This window comes from Sciurus carolinensis, chromosome 7 (genome assembly GCF_902686445.1).
Source record: "Sciurus carolinensis chromosome 7, mSciCar1.2, whole genome shotgun sequence".
In the NCBI taxonomy this organism is placed as follows: Eukaryota; Metazoa; Chordata; class Mammalia; order Rodentia; family Sciuridae; genus Sciurus; species Sciurus carolinensis.
Window position 1 is genome coordinate 119,058,462 of NC_062219.1, and position 13,958 is coordinate 119,072,419.

The 13,958-nt window shown below is 39.7% G+C and overlaps 1 protein-coding gene and 1 pseudogene across 1 annotated transcript in view; one reads left to right on the forward strand and one right to left on the reverse strand.

Moving 5' to 3' along the window:
* Slc26a8 (solute carrier family 26 member 8) overlaps nt 1-13,958 on the forward strand; it is a 67,337-nt gene that overhangs the window by 30,826 nt on the left and 22,553 nt on the right. The window contains exons 9-11 of the mRNA XM_047558483.1: nt 4,948-5,098; nt 6,035-6,148; nt 12,256-12,333. Of these exons, the coding sequence (XP_047414439.1) occupies nt 4,948-5,098; nt 6,035-6,148; nt 12,256-12,333 (343 nt within the window). The remainder of the gene's footprint in view (nt 1-4,947; nt 5,099-6,034; nt 6,149-12,255; nt 12,334-13,958) is intronic.
* LOC124988443 (methylosome subunit pICln-like) lies at nt 385-1,106 on the reverse strand (annotated as a pseudogene).

Below are 13,958 nucleotides of genomic sequence, written 5' to 3' on the forward strand. Positions count from 1 at the left end.
AATCATTAAAAGACTCTTGTCTCTGTGATCCTTCTGAGATCTTTGCCTTTTCTTCCCACACTCCAAGCTCCTAAACATCTTTACCACAGGTCTGCTAACGTACAGATGATTCATACAGTGATGGTACCTAGACACAAAGTTTTGGGGCAAATCGTAAACTACAAGAACCCCCTTGGTTGAATTAATTCACCTTTGTTAATAAAGTTCATAGTTCCTTCTGCTGGTGACAACCTGCTGTCTCCGTATAGTTTGTCTTGAGAAAGAACTGATTTAAACATTGAGTTTTGGAGAAGGAAAGATTTTCATCAACCCCACTCCAAAGTGGAAGAGGCACCAAGTTCTCTCATACAGTTATAAGCAGAACATAAAAGCAAGCAACACAAATTATTTTCGGTGATCAACATCTGCATCCTCAAACTGTCCAGCAACTGTTGGTGTGGTATCTACCTCCATGCCATCTTCATACTGACTTACTGAATCTTCTGTCCCGACCCCAGCCATGTTATACTGGCTGCTCACAGACTGAGAGAACATTCCTTCTCATCTCTCCAGTGTGGCTTACCCTTCTGCTGTTAAATGGAATAATCCTTCTTCACAGGTATAAAATGTAGGGATATCACCCTGCCCTTGTTCATGTGCTTCCACATCATATTCTTCACCATCATAATCATCTGAGTCTTCATCCTCAGGATCTGGATACAGAGCCTGGCATTCACACATTGCAGTGAACAGTGCCTCTAATGCTGATTATCACTAGGCACAAATCTAAATGCAGTAATAGGTTCTACATTATCATCACTGTCTTCCTCATCTTCATCAGCAAGAGATTCTTTTGATTCTTCTCCAAATTTGGCATTCACCATAAAATACAAATGCTCTGGAGGATAGGCATTTAGGTCCCTGGACACCGCATGCAAACTAATGGTGGGGTATTCCAGTGAGAATCCTAATCCAGAACTATCTAGCCAAGACAGGCGGCTCTCGGCGAGGTAAAGAGTGCGGGAACCGAGGCCTTTCCGGTTCAGCACAGCCTCTGTGTCTGGTTGCTGTTGCCGAAGCCCCTCATCCTGCCCCGGCGGCGTAGGGAAACTCTTTAGGAAGCTCATTGTACCAGGCAGCATCCACACAGGTTCACAGGAAGTTGAGATACAGCAAACCCCACTCGCTGCAGCACTCCCCGGAAGCCCTCTTATAATATTCTTAATAGCTTATTCACCCACCATAAAATTAACTCTTTAATAGTGTATAGTTTAGTTAATTTTAGTTTATTCTTGAAGCATCACCATACCTGATTTTATCACCCCCCAAAAGAAGTACCTATTAGCAATCACTTCCAATTGCTCCTCCCCAGATCTCCTGACCATTGTTGATCTACTTTCCATCTGTGTGGGTTTCCCTATTCTGGGCATTTCATATAAATGGACTCCTACAATTGGTCTTTTATCTCTGGCTTCTTTCATATGGCATAATGTTTGCAAGATTCATCCATGATGCATTATGTGTCAGTATGTTCCTATTCATGACTGAATATCCATCTCAGAAATCTACACATTTTGTTTATCCATTCATCAGTTGATGAACATTTCAGTTCTTCTGGCTATTGTAAAGAGTAATGCTATGAACATTTATGTGCACACTTTTGTTTGAGCACCTGCTTTCAATTCTTTTGGGTACATACCTAGAAATAGAATCGCTGGGTCATATGGTAATTCTGTATTTAATTTGTTGAGAAATCACCAAACTGTTTTCAATAGTAGCTACACAATTTTATGTTACTACCATCAATGCACAAGGATTCAGATTTCTCTACATCCTCACAATACTTATTTTCTGTATTTTTTATTTTATTATCCTAGCAGATATGAAGTGGTATATCACTCTGGCTTTGATTTGCATGTCTCTAATGACTAATTATGTTTAACATCTCTTAATGTGCTTATTAGCCATTTGCATATCTTCTTTGCAGAAATTTCTATTTGAGTCCTTTGACTAATTTTAATTGGGTTGCTTGCCTCTTTTTTATTGTTGAGTTGTAAAAGCTCTTCCTTTATTCTGGACACCAGAGCTTTATCACTATTTGATTTGCAAGTATTTGCTTCCATTCTATAAGTTGTCTTTTCACTTTATTGTTACTTTGAAGCATAAAAGTTTTCAGTTTTGATGAAATTCAATTTTCTTTTTTATCACTTGTGCTTCTGATCTGAGGTCATGAAGATCTGTCCCTCTGTTTTCCTCTGAGAGTCTTATGGTTTTTAGCTTTTTAATTTAGGTGTTTGGTCTTTTTTGAGTTAATTACTGTATATGTTGTGCCGTAGGGGTCTAACTTTATTCTTTTGCATGTAAATACCCTGTTGTCCCAGCATCATTTGGGTTTATTTCTAAGCTCTCGATTCTGTTCCACTCATCTATATGTCTACCCTTATGATAGTCTTGATTGCTGTAGATTATTTGTAGAAAGTTTTGAAAGCAGGAAGTATAAGTCCTCCTGCTTGGTCCTTCTCTTTCAGAATCACTTTGGCTTTCAGGATCCTTGTAATTTCATGTGAATTTTAGAGTTGGCTTCTCCATTTCTGCAAACAGGGCCAATGGAAATTTAATAGGATTGTACTTTGAAGTTATTTCTGACCAAAGATATCAAATATGTTTAAAATGTGAACATGTAAAAATTCTACATCAATAAACTCATATATTTTCACCTTTGGAAGATGCTAGGGAACCAACTCATTCTTTCAAAAATTGTAAAATTATTATGCCTTTCCTGTAAGAACTGCTCTTTGGGGGCATCCAAAGAGTTGAAACAAGACATTTCACTTCACAGAAGTAATCCAGTCAATAAAGGGAGAAGGAATTCTAGAATTAGAATTATGGGATTTTACCATTAAGGGATACCAGCATATTGTCTGCCAACACTGCAAAAAGAAACAGTCATTGTTTACCTCCTTACAGAAGTACATACCACCACTTATGAAGCATTTTTCATTAAAAAAATAAATCCAGTCCTACATCTGGCCAAACCTGAAGGGCTAACTCCTAATTTACAACAAATACAAGGAACAGAGGAACATGTTAACTGCAAAACATGGATGGTGGGAAACTGTAGGATGGAGGACCAGGTTTCTTTTACCAACCAACAAAAAAATTGCAAGGAAGAAAATAAAAAATTAGAAGGAATTAACCCATTAAGTTCCAAGTTTTCAAATCTGTGAATATTTCAATGAAGTGGACACAGGTGCATTAAATTAGGTTGCAAATAATAATCCAGCACTTATATATTCTTTATATCTATTTACGTATACTTATGAACATTCTTTCAAACTCTAATCATTTGCCTCTTATCTAAAAAAAAAAAAAAAATAGATCTGTAAAAGCATAATGATTACTTCAAAGTTACCATAAATGGTATATTTGCCCATCACCTTAAGTTTTTATAGATGTTCAATATCTGGGATGATGGGACAAAACCATATGGATTCTAATTTGAACAAATTGTAAAATATGTCTATATTTGGGAAAGCTTCAAAATTAATTGGTTATTTGATGATATTAAGACTTTGGTAATTTTGTTGTATGATTTTTTGGGAGGTACACAGAAGTATTTACAACTGAAATGATAAAATACCTAGAATTTTCTTCAAAATTATCTTTTAATAGGCAGTGGATAGTGGTATAGATGAAAAAATTTGATCATGAATTGTATGTTGAAGGTAGGTGATGGGTACAGGAGGGCTCATTATAACATTCTTTCTTTTGTGACTATTTCAAAGTTTTCTACTCTAAAAATAAAACATCAAATATTTGTGAATGGTCCCAAGAACACGGGACCCTAAGAAGTGACAACTTAAAATTGAGAGCTGGGTGCAGTGACGCTCACCTGTAATCTCATCTACTTTGGAGGTTAAGGCAGAAGTATTACCAATGCAAGGCCAGCTTCAACGACTCAGTGAAACCCTGTTGCAAAAGATAAGAAGGGTTGGGGGTATAGCTCAGTACTTGCATAGTATATACAAGGCCCTGGGTTTGATCTGTAGTACCTCAAAAATTGACCACACAAGCTGATTTAACAGATACTCTACACAGCAAGGTAAAATTACTAAATCAATGCATGAATAGACAAGCATTGATTCCTTTGAGAATGAGGATGTTCCTCAATTCTCTGGATAGCCATCTGATGGCAATACTGATAGAAGAAAGTTTATCGTGTTAAACAAGTAGAGTTTCAGCTGGGGAGATAGCTCAGTCGGTAGAGTGCTTGCCTTGTAAGCCCAAAGCCCTGGGTTCGATCCCCAGCACCCCAAAAAAAAGTAGAGTTTCCCAGTTAACAATGGAATGGAAGATACACCTGGAAGGAGGTTTTGACCATGGTTTAAATGTGTTTGGCAATGTTTACTGTAGTAGGATCTTAGTAGAAATAAACTTTACTGAATTTGTAGAATTAGATAACAGTGATTATCAGAAAAATGTATAATTTTCAACATTCTGTTGACCTCAAAACTACAGGAGGGAAAGTATGGGTAGGAATGGGAAGTAATTTGTATATAGGACATAGGCTAAAATTATACCTTGAAGAATGCAAGTGTGAATAGAAGGGAGTTCATTGGACTTGCCAGCTCTAAAATATCTTGATGTCCTATCTGCCTATGGTCTACTCATGGCTATGGTCTCAAAGAGTATCAAGAGTAGAGTTCTGTGGTTTTGACTGTTCTGATCATTGTTATGGTTGAAATTTGGAACTAGAAGACAGCTCAATATGTTCTCTTGATGGATTTTGTAACTTGGCTTGGATTGCTGGCAGTTTTAGCAAGTTGCTACTTCAGTTGCTCTACTTGTTCTTTATTGTTGTTTACAAAGGGAGGAACAAGGGGCCAGACCTGTCCGAGAAGGATGAAATGGTGGAGGTGCCAGTAAACACACCTACTCTCCAGGAATAATTCCACTATTTTATTTCAGCTTCCTGTTTCCTTCAGTACCAGTATTGGACCACTTTCTCCCTAGAGTTCTTTTACCAGCTGCATCCTTATCTTTTGTGAGCTCCTTTATGCTCATATTTCTGGGCAAGAAGATTGCCAGCCTCCACAACTACAGAATCAATTCCAATCAGGTGAGAGGATCATTGCTTTTTCCGACCTATAAGTCTTTTCTTTAATCTGAGCCGCCTGCCAACGTGAAGGCTAGATTCCTATTTAACCAGAGAGTCACTTGGACTATAATTTAGACAGTAATCACAAGAGTTTCTGAGAAGTGAGGAATAGTTAACTTGAAAACCATTTGAATTAACATGAGTGTTAGTTCCCTAGAGCAGATATGGTACAGAGAGACAAGAAGATGACACATGGCATAACTGCTTAGCCAGCAGAGTTCCTCTCATGTTAATTTTATCTTTCTGTCTAACGTGTCCTTAGAAGTCAACCACATACTGAGGCATGATAAACAATGAATAAATGTAATTAAGTTAACCTCTTTGTCTTTTGGCCTTTGTTTTTATTTTTTTAGGGTAAATCTCCCACTACTCTGAGTTTGGTCCTTTCCCTGGAAGTCAAGAGGGAAATATTTGGGAAGCAAGCATTTTCCCAGTTTGACTTTTAGGTAGTATAGAAAGAAGGGAGAAGCATAGCACTGCTGTTCTCCCTATCATTTCACGTCCTGGCAATCATGTGAAAGAGGATAAGGAAAAAGTCTCATTTTATCACCTTGAAGAAGAGTTTTCCTGAGGATGCAACTTAATCTAGATAATCAAACTGACTTGATTCCTTTCATTCTAAGAATATTTCCATCTGTTGTTTGAAACAATATAAACAACCTATCTTTAGACACAAGAAATAAACAGCATACCTTTTGCTCAAAATCAAAATTAGTGGGTGGAGGATGAAGCTCAGTATTAGAGCCCCTGCCTAGCATGTCCTGGGTTTAATCCCTAGCACCGCAAAATAAGTAAATAGATAAATTAACAAAATAAAACAATGTGTATTAGTTTTAAAAAATCAAATTAGCAGTCTTTAACAAAATGTGGGCTTTAAGTTTCTTCATTTCTTTGCAGGATTTAATAGCCATTGGCCTTTGCAATGTTGTCAGTTCATTTTTCAAATCTTGTGTGTATACTGCTGCTTTTGCCAGGACTATTATCCAAGATAAAACTGGAGGAAGACAACAGGTATGTTTAAAAAGACTTTGATCTCTATGTTGGTTCATATGTATATTCGTAGAACAGGATTACATGGACTTAATTTTGTCTTGTTGTTTTGCTTGATGGGGACGATCTCTTGGAAGAATTTGGATTCCACACTTGCCTTAATTCTGCACAGATTTTATTTTAAAAGTTATTGATCAATGTGGAATTTGAAAGTCATATTCTATGGAAATACACATCTCTTATATATAAGAGAGTTTATATATTAGCACACAGAAACCCATTTTGCACATAATACGCTGGAAGAACAACAATATTTCAGGTAAACTTACCATCAACTCTTAATTTTTTTCCTATGGGGAGATGCATTCTTCTATATAGTCTGAGAAAGCAATAATACAAATTAAACATTTTCCTGGCTTCCTTAAAGGGCTTGCATGATAAGGGGCTTTCCTGAGAGGGAGTCAGGTGTTTGTCTAGAAGAACCTAGGAATTTATGACCATTCTCTCTCTCTCTCTGTATAAGAGGAAATGACCTAGGACAGATTCTCTTCAGGTATCTTGAATTAATAAACTCAGTGTTTGGTAAGCTCAATGAGAGTGTTGACAGAAAAGATTCTAAAAGCAAACTCCCCCTAATTGCAGGCATAGGATCTTGTAAGTCCAGTGTTTATGAGTTTTGAACTGACTAGATAAAAGTTACAAGACAAAAGCACTAGAGGCATCCCATCTTAGTTCTGCGGCATGACGAAATGGCAGGGAGTTATCAGAATTGGAGCCTGGGCAAACCCAAGTAATGAGTCAGGGTTCAGATGGTGGAAAAACCAAGGCAGAGGTCAAAGGCAAGCTCATGTCTCATAAGTGTAGCAAGAAGGTAGAGCCGTGGTCAGAAACTGATGTGTCAGAAGGATGGAAACTCCATTTAATGGGGAAAGATAAAGTGTCATAGTCCACAGGCAAAGTAAAATGAAGTTTGAGGTGAAAACCAGAAGGAAGATTAGGTTGGGTGAGAGCAAGGGTCTTGTTATGGTTGGGATGTGAGTGTCCCCCAAAAGCTCCCATGTGAGACAATGCAAGAAGGTTCAGAGGAGAAATGATTGGGCTGTGAGAGACTTATAACTGGTGGCAGGTGGGGTGTGGCTGGAGGGAGCCGGTTCATTGGGGGCGTGGCTGTAGGGTATATATGTTGTATGGGGAGAGTGGAGTCTCTGTTTCCTGATCATAATGTGAGGTGATCCCCTATACCACCCTCTCCTGCCATGATGTTCAGCATCACCTCAAGTCCTGAGAAATGGAGCCAGCCTTCTATGGACTAAGATCTCTGAAACCATGAGACCTCAAATAAACTTTTCCTCCTTTATAATTGTGCTGGTCAGATCATTTAGTGACAGCAGTGAAAAAGCTGACTAAAACAGGTCTCAAGTAAGGCTCCATCCTATCATTTTATGCAGACCAAGTTTTGTGGTCATGGAGCTTCCTCCAGACACACTGGCAGAAGGAAGGAGTGCAGGCTGTGTTAAAGGAAGAAGGTTCCATACAAGCATGTGGAATCTTTGGAATCAAAATGAGAAGGTTTTATGACAAGAAGAAATGGAAATGGCAACCCAGAGATTAGTTCTACTAACATTTTATGACACACACTTTTTTGTTTAATCAGTGCCCAGATACAACATAAATTTGGGAAGGCAAGATGTACACAGTTGGAGAAAACTAAATCAAAAGGCAAGGAAAGTCAAGTACAAAAGGAGCACAACTGACGAAAAAGCACCTTAAGCGTTATGAGCAGGAGATTGGTGGAGGAAGGGGAGCCTTCCTAGAATCCTGAAAGTGGGTTAGGATTTGCACAGATGGAAGGAAGAAGGGCTTCGGGTCAACCTGAGAGCTGTCTAGTATACTAGCAGGACACCTGAATGTGGCGGGCTGGAGGAAGAATAGCCTTGCTGACTGCACACATTTGGGAGATAGACAAGCTATGCTGTGGAAGAGCCTTGGCAGAAGATGATGGAATTTCTGACCTCTGAGCCACTCCATTGTCACGATTTTAAAAGGCAGCCTGTGGCTCTTTTGGTTTTCCATTGTTGCCTGTTGATCTATGTGGCACATGTCCTCCGAGTGGCATCTCTTACTGCAGTGTGGTGGCCCTCTCTGGGGAAGTGTGTCCCTAGGGATACTAGTGCACACCCCTGATATGCCCAGTTCAACTTGCTGGCTCAAGTAGAGAGGTTGTGGGCGCTGTCTTCACACACTGGAGTTGCCCATGTTCCACCAGGAATTTCTAATCTGGACTGGAAAAGACCCCTGAAACTCATTTATCCTTCTCTCTCCACAAAGCAGTGGGTGCTCTCTCTACTCTTTCCCTCTGGGAGTTTTTGATTCACTCTGCCTGAGAGTACTCCCACATCTTCAAAGTTCCTTAATACTCCAGGAAAGAGAAATTAGGAACTGACTCTGACCATCCCCAAAATGACCTGCCACTGGTCATTTTGTTTTTACTTTTTATCTGGCAAAAATTTGAACTGGATATATGAGCTTTTCACTTTATTATTTCCCTATTTCCCTCCACTGTCATAATAAAAAGCAAGGTGTGGGCGGGCCTGGCCCACGGCAGAGAGGATGAGATGAGCCCCAGGCCTGTGGCCAGTTGGATTGTCTCCCACTTCATCTTCCTACTCGTCCAGCTCTGACCGCTGTGCTTCCCTGGTCTCCATGGTGGTGTGCCTATCCTTTTTCCCTGCTTTCCAAGGACTGGCCTTCTTGCCTTGTCCCCAGTCTTCCAGAACTTCTTTAAAAATTAGTTATTATAAAAGAAAGAAAAAGTGTTGTGTTTTGTGTTTTTTGTTTTTGTACCAGGGGTTGGACTCAGGGGCACTCGATCACTGAGCCACATCCCCAGCCCTATTTTGTATTTTATTTAGAGACAGGGTCTCACTGAGTTGTTTAGCACCTTGCTTTTGCTGAGGTTGGCTTTGAACTCTCTATCCTCCTGCCTCCGCCTCGGAAGCCACTGGGATTACAGGCGTGTGCCATTGTGCCCAACCTCAGCCTTTATTTTTTTTAATTTTTTATTCTTTTGGTTATACATGACAGTAGAATGTATTTTGACATATTATACATACAGGGAGTATAACTTCCCATTCTTGTGGTTGTACATGATGTGGAGTTACACTGGCCGTGTATTCACATAGCTCCTGGCTATGTTATGGGTTTTTTTTTTTGTTTTGTTTTGTTTTGTTTTTAATTTGTGTGTTTGTTTGTTTGTTTTAGTTGTAGATGGACACAATTTTGTTTATTTAGTTTTTTTGTGTGGTGCTGGGGATCGAGCCCAGTGCCTTGCACATTCTAGGTAAGTCTCTATCACTGAGCCACAGTGTTTTTAAAGCAAATGAAGCAGTGGAGAGAGCCTAGATTTTGGAACCAGATGACCAGAGCGTTGGAACCAGACTCCGTTTTTCCTAGATGTGTGTGACCTTGGGCGAATTACTTTTGCTCTCTGAGGCTTTAGTCCTCCTTGATAAAATGGAGATAAAACCAACCTTTCAGTTTGAGAATAAAATTAGATGATAATAGTATCAACCACAGTGTCTGTCACTTAGGAGATGTTTAAAAACTATAGGTCCCCAGTCCCCAGGCATGTGTTCAGCAATGTGCCATCCTACTCCATGGAACCCACTGCTTATGGAGCAATTGGTGTCTGAGGGTGTGTGTGTCAATAGTGACTGCGGCTGTAGGAACTCCCATTGCCTTGAATCGCTAGAGTGAAGCCCGGAAGAGTGGTATAAAGTTGGAGCAGAAAAGCAAAAGATGCAGGCGAGGTGAACTTCTATAGTGCTTGCTGTCTTTAGTCCCAGCCCAAGATTCTGAGAGTCGTAGAGCATCTACCTGAGGCACAATCCACCAAGGCTGGTCCTCTGACCCCAAATCACACTCCTCTGGATGTACCAGTAAAGGGGACACACAGATATTGGCAGGCCTCTCAGACCTCTCTGAGCAGCTAATTTCATGGTATTCAAGATTCTGTTTGTGCTTATTTTAATCTAAGTTTTTATACAGTTTATTTTGGCATCTTCCCATCTGAAAAATATTAAGAATAAATAATCAGAGCTAGATGCAGTGGCGCATGCCTGTAATCCTAGCAGCTCAGGAGGCTAAGGCAGGAGGATCACAAGTTCAAAGCCAGCCTCAGCAACTTAGTGAGGCCCTGAGCAACTTAGAGAGACCCTGTCTCAAAATAAAAAATAAAAAGGGCTGGGGATGTGGCTTAGTGTCCAAGCAACCCCAGTTCAACCAAAAAAAGAAAAAAAAAAGTGTGAGGAAAGAAAAGGCCTGATATACTTTCCTATATTAATCAAATTAGTTTTTTACTGCTAGAGCAACCAATCAGATTGAAAAACTGGCTGACCTGAGGATTGACGGAGGGGCTGATGGGGTCAGTTACCTGGTGTGGTTCTATAGTATTTGAAATGTTCACTGTTAGAGCTTTCTGAGTATCAGGTATAGCAATTAATTTTCCTGATCCTTCTTCCTACACTACTCTCCTGTTGTTCTACTTTTCCGTGTTATGCTGCTCACTTTAGTTGTGAAACTGCTGGGATCGGGAAGACGGGTAAGGACACAGACCACATTGTTCTTCTTTTCAGTGATATGCGGATTTGGCAAATATCAATGAGTAGCGAGAGAGAGCCCAGCCTAGTGGGAAGGTGTTTTTTTTTGTTTTTTGTTTTTTTCTTTTCCCACATTAAAAATTAAAGATCAAAGTGAGAGAATTATTTCTTTTTTGTTTTGTTTTTATTTTGATTCATTGTATACAAATGGGGTACAACTACCATTTCTCTGGTTGTACACAAAGTAGAGTCTTACATTTGCATAATGATACATGTACATAGGATAATGATGTTTGTCCCGTTCTATTATTTTTCCTTCCCTCCACCCGAAAGAATCATTTCTGAGTGACCCTTTGAAGGGTTAGATTTGAGGGACTCTCTCAGCTCTTGCTTATTCACATCATTGTTTTGACTTGTGATGACAGTTTTACCCTACTACAACCCCATTCCCCACCAGAGTGGGGGTGATACACTGCTTTATATTATTTTTTAACTAGAGGCTTAAAAATGGAAATTTACCAATAGGGGATGTCATGAGTTCCAGACTCCAGAGAGCCTTGGATTATAAAGGGAACTGTGTTTCTCAGCTTCATTTGATGAGTGAGAATCACAGTTTACCACGTGACACTAAACCCAAAGTGGTCAACCTAGCTGGGATAGAACCCAAAGCTGCTCTATATAGACTTGAATCATGTTGGTAACCTTTTTGATTGAAGGAGAGAGAAATTGAAGCAGGAACATGAAAAGTAATTATCATTGAAGGGCCATTGAAACTATTAGATAGGAAGTTTTCCAAACTCCAAACAGGTGAGTGAGGAGTGGACAAATTGTCTACATGGAAAGTAGAAACAGGAGAGTGAGGGGGTGGAAAAATTGTCTACATGGAAAGTAGAATGATTGAGATTTTAGGGTTATCAGTGAGGAGTCTAATCTTTTCTTTTCTTTTCTTTTCTTTTCTTTCTTTTTGTACTGGGGATTGAACCTAGGGTGCTTAACCACTGAACTCTATCCCCAGCCCTTTTTTAAATTGTTTATTTTGGAACAGGGTCTTTCTGAATTGCTTAGGGGTCTTGCTGAGTTGCTTAGGGGCCTCGCTAAGTTACTGAGGCTGGTGTTGAATGGACTATCCTCCTGCCTCATCTTCCCAGGCCACTGGGATTACAGGCATGCACCACCATGCCTGGCCTACTCGGGTTTTTATAAATTGTGCAAGTTTTGAAGAAATGCATGACATATTTTAGGAGAGTTCAGATTACATAGCATAGAGCTGGGGCCATGAGGATTCAAATACCCAGGAAAATTTGGAATCTTTCAGAGAGCATTCACACATTCATTCAACAAATACTTATTGAGTACCTACTACATGTTTAGTACTTTGGAAAAAGAAAATGTCAGCTCCACAAAAATGCACTTGTTCTGAACCCAACTCCTTTGAAGAAAAAATGACATGCTTCTCACAGAAGGCCATAGATGCAGACAGGGACCGATATGTTCCTGATGGTTTCTCTCCAACTGGCTCTGTTTCCTCAGTTTGCATCTCTGGTAGGCGCAGGTGTGATGCTGCTCCTGATGGTGAAGGTTGGACAATTTTTCTACGACCTGCCTAATGTAAGTAGAACTTATCAAATAACTAAGTAAAAAAAAAGTGCAACCTCTGGTTTACAGCTTAGTGGGGGCATTTCCAAGGATTATTGCTCATCTCCAGAGGTTGTCCTAGCCTATCTCTTGTCCTTTTCCTTTAAAAGAATAGCATCATAGGGCAGAAGTTAAATAAGAGAATATGACATATATATTTACATTTTTGTATGAGATGTATTTGTGTGTATTTATATATATTTAAAATAGGATAAGTGCTGGGGTAATAGTAAGCACTCAAGAAACATTATTGTCATTATCATTCTTATCTTGTTATTGCTTAAGCTATAATATAAGCTTTGTAAGGAAGGAATCAATGAAAAATACTCAAGTAGACTTTAGATACCAGACCCCCATTACCAGTACAGTCTTGGAAACTCATGCCATCTGTTTTCCAGAAGGCTTTATTCTGCCTGCCATGTGAACACAATCCCACCCATTGCTGCCACGTTGCCTCTTGGTTAATTCATAACACTTGGAGGTGGTGTGATAGTTGACTTTTAACTCTAACCAATTAGGATGACTCTGGATACGAATGTGCCATTTCTTCCCTTTGGATAAGACTGTTCACTGACCCTTAAAGATGCCAGGTGTGTTAATCACTGGCTGGACTCAACTTAGGTTCTAAGTTACACTATAGATCCTTACTCAGTTATCTGTATTGATGAATGACATAGTTGTCCCTTTAGCCATTTTATAACATACTTAGGGAGGTGGGGGAAGGTGTCCTTCCTGGTTTAACAGCTTCATTACCCTGAGATGACCGTCCCCAAAGCTGAAGTGATTGTAGATGTCATCCCTATCTTCCTCAATCACCTGGTGAACATCAGGTTTCATTAGAGCAGGACCACCACAAGGTTGCTGCTGCCTTCTGCTCTTGTGACTCAAGGATCTTGGAGCTCAAGCATAGAATCTGCTCAAGGAGGGTGAGATTAATAAGCTTGTGCTTAACACAGAAGCTGTTCTCCGATTCCCTGCAGAAGTCATCTCCAGAACTCAGTTTATCCAGCATCTTCAGTGCTATAACTGTTGAAGTCTATTTTAGAAGGGTCACTCACTAATTTACTTTGAGCAGTTGTATTTTTTTCTTCGCTGCTAGAAAAAGCAGAATTTTTTTTAAAATTCCAAACAAATAAAAACTGTCAGAATTCACGGAAAGGTAGTAATAAAAGCAGGTAGTACTCCTTTATTATGAACATGTTGGAGACAGGACATCCTTCACTTTTGGCTGGCCATGTTGCACCATGTTATTCTTCCTGTATCTTTCTTTTTTGGTCAGAAGTACTGGGGATTGAACTAAGGGGCACTCGACCCCTGAGCCCCATCTCCAGCCCTATTTTGTATTTTATTTAGAGACAGAGTCTCCCTGAGTTGTTTAGGGTCTCACTAAGTTGCTGAGGCTAGCTTTGAACTTGTGACCCTCCTGCCTCAGTCTCCTGAGCTGCTGGGATTACAGGTGTACACCACTGCACTCAGCATTCACTGAATCTTTCTTTGAAGTTTTTTTTTTTTTTTTTTTAGTTGTAGATGGACACAATATCTTTATTTATTTTTGTGCAGGGCTGAGGATTGAACCCAGTGCCTCACAGGTGAGGGGC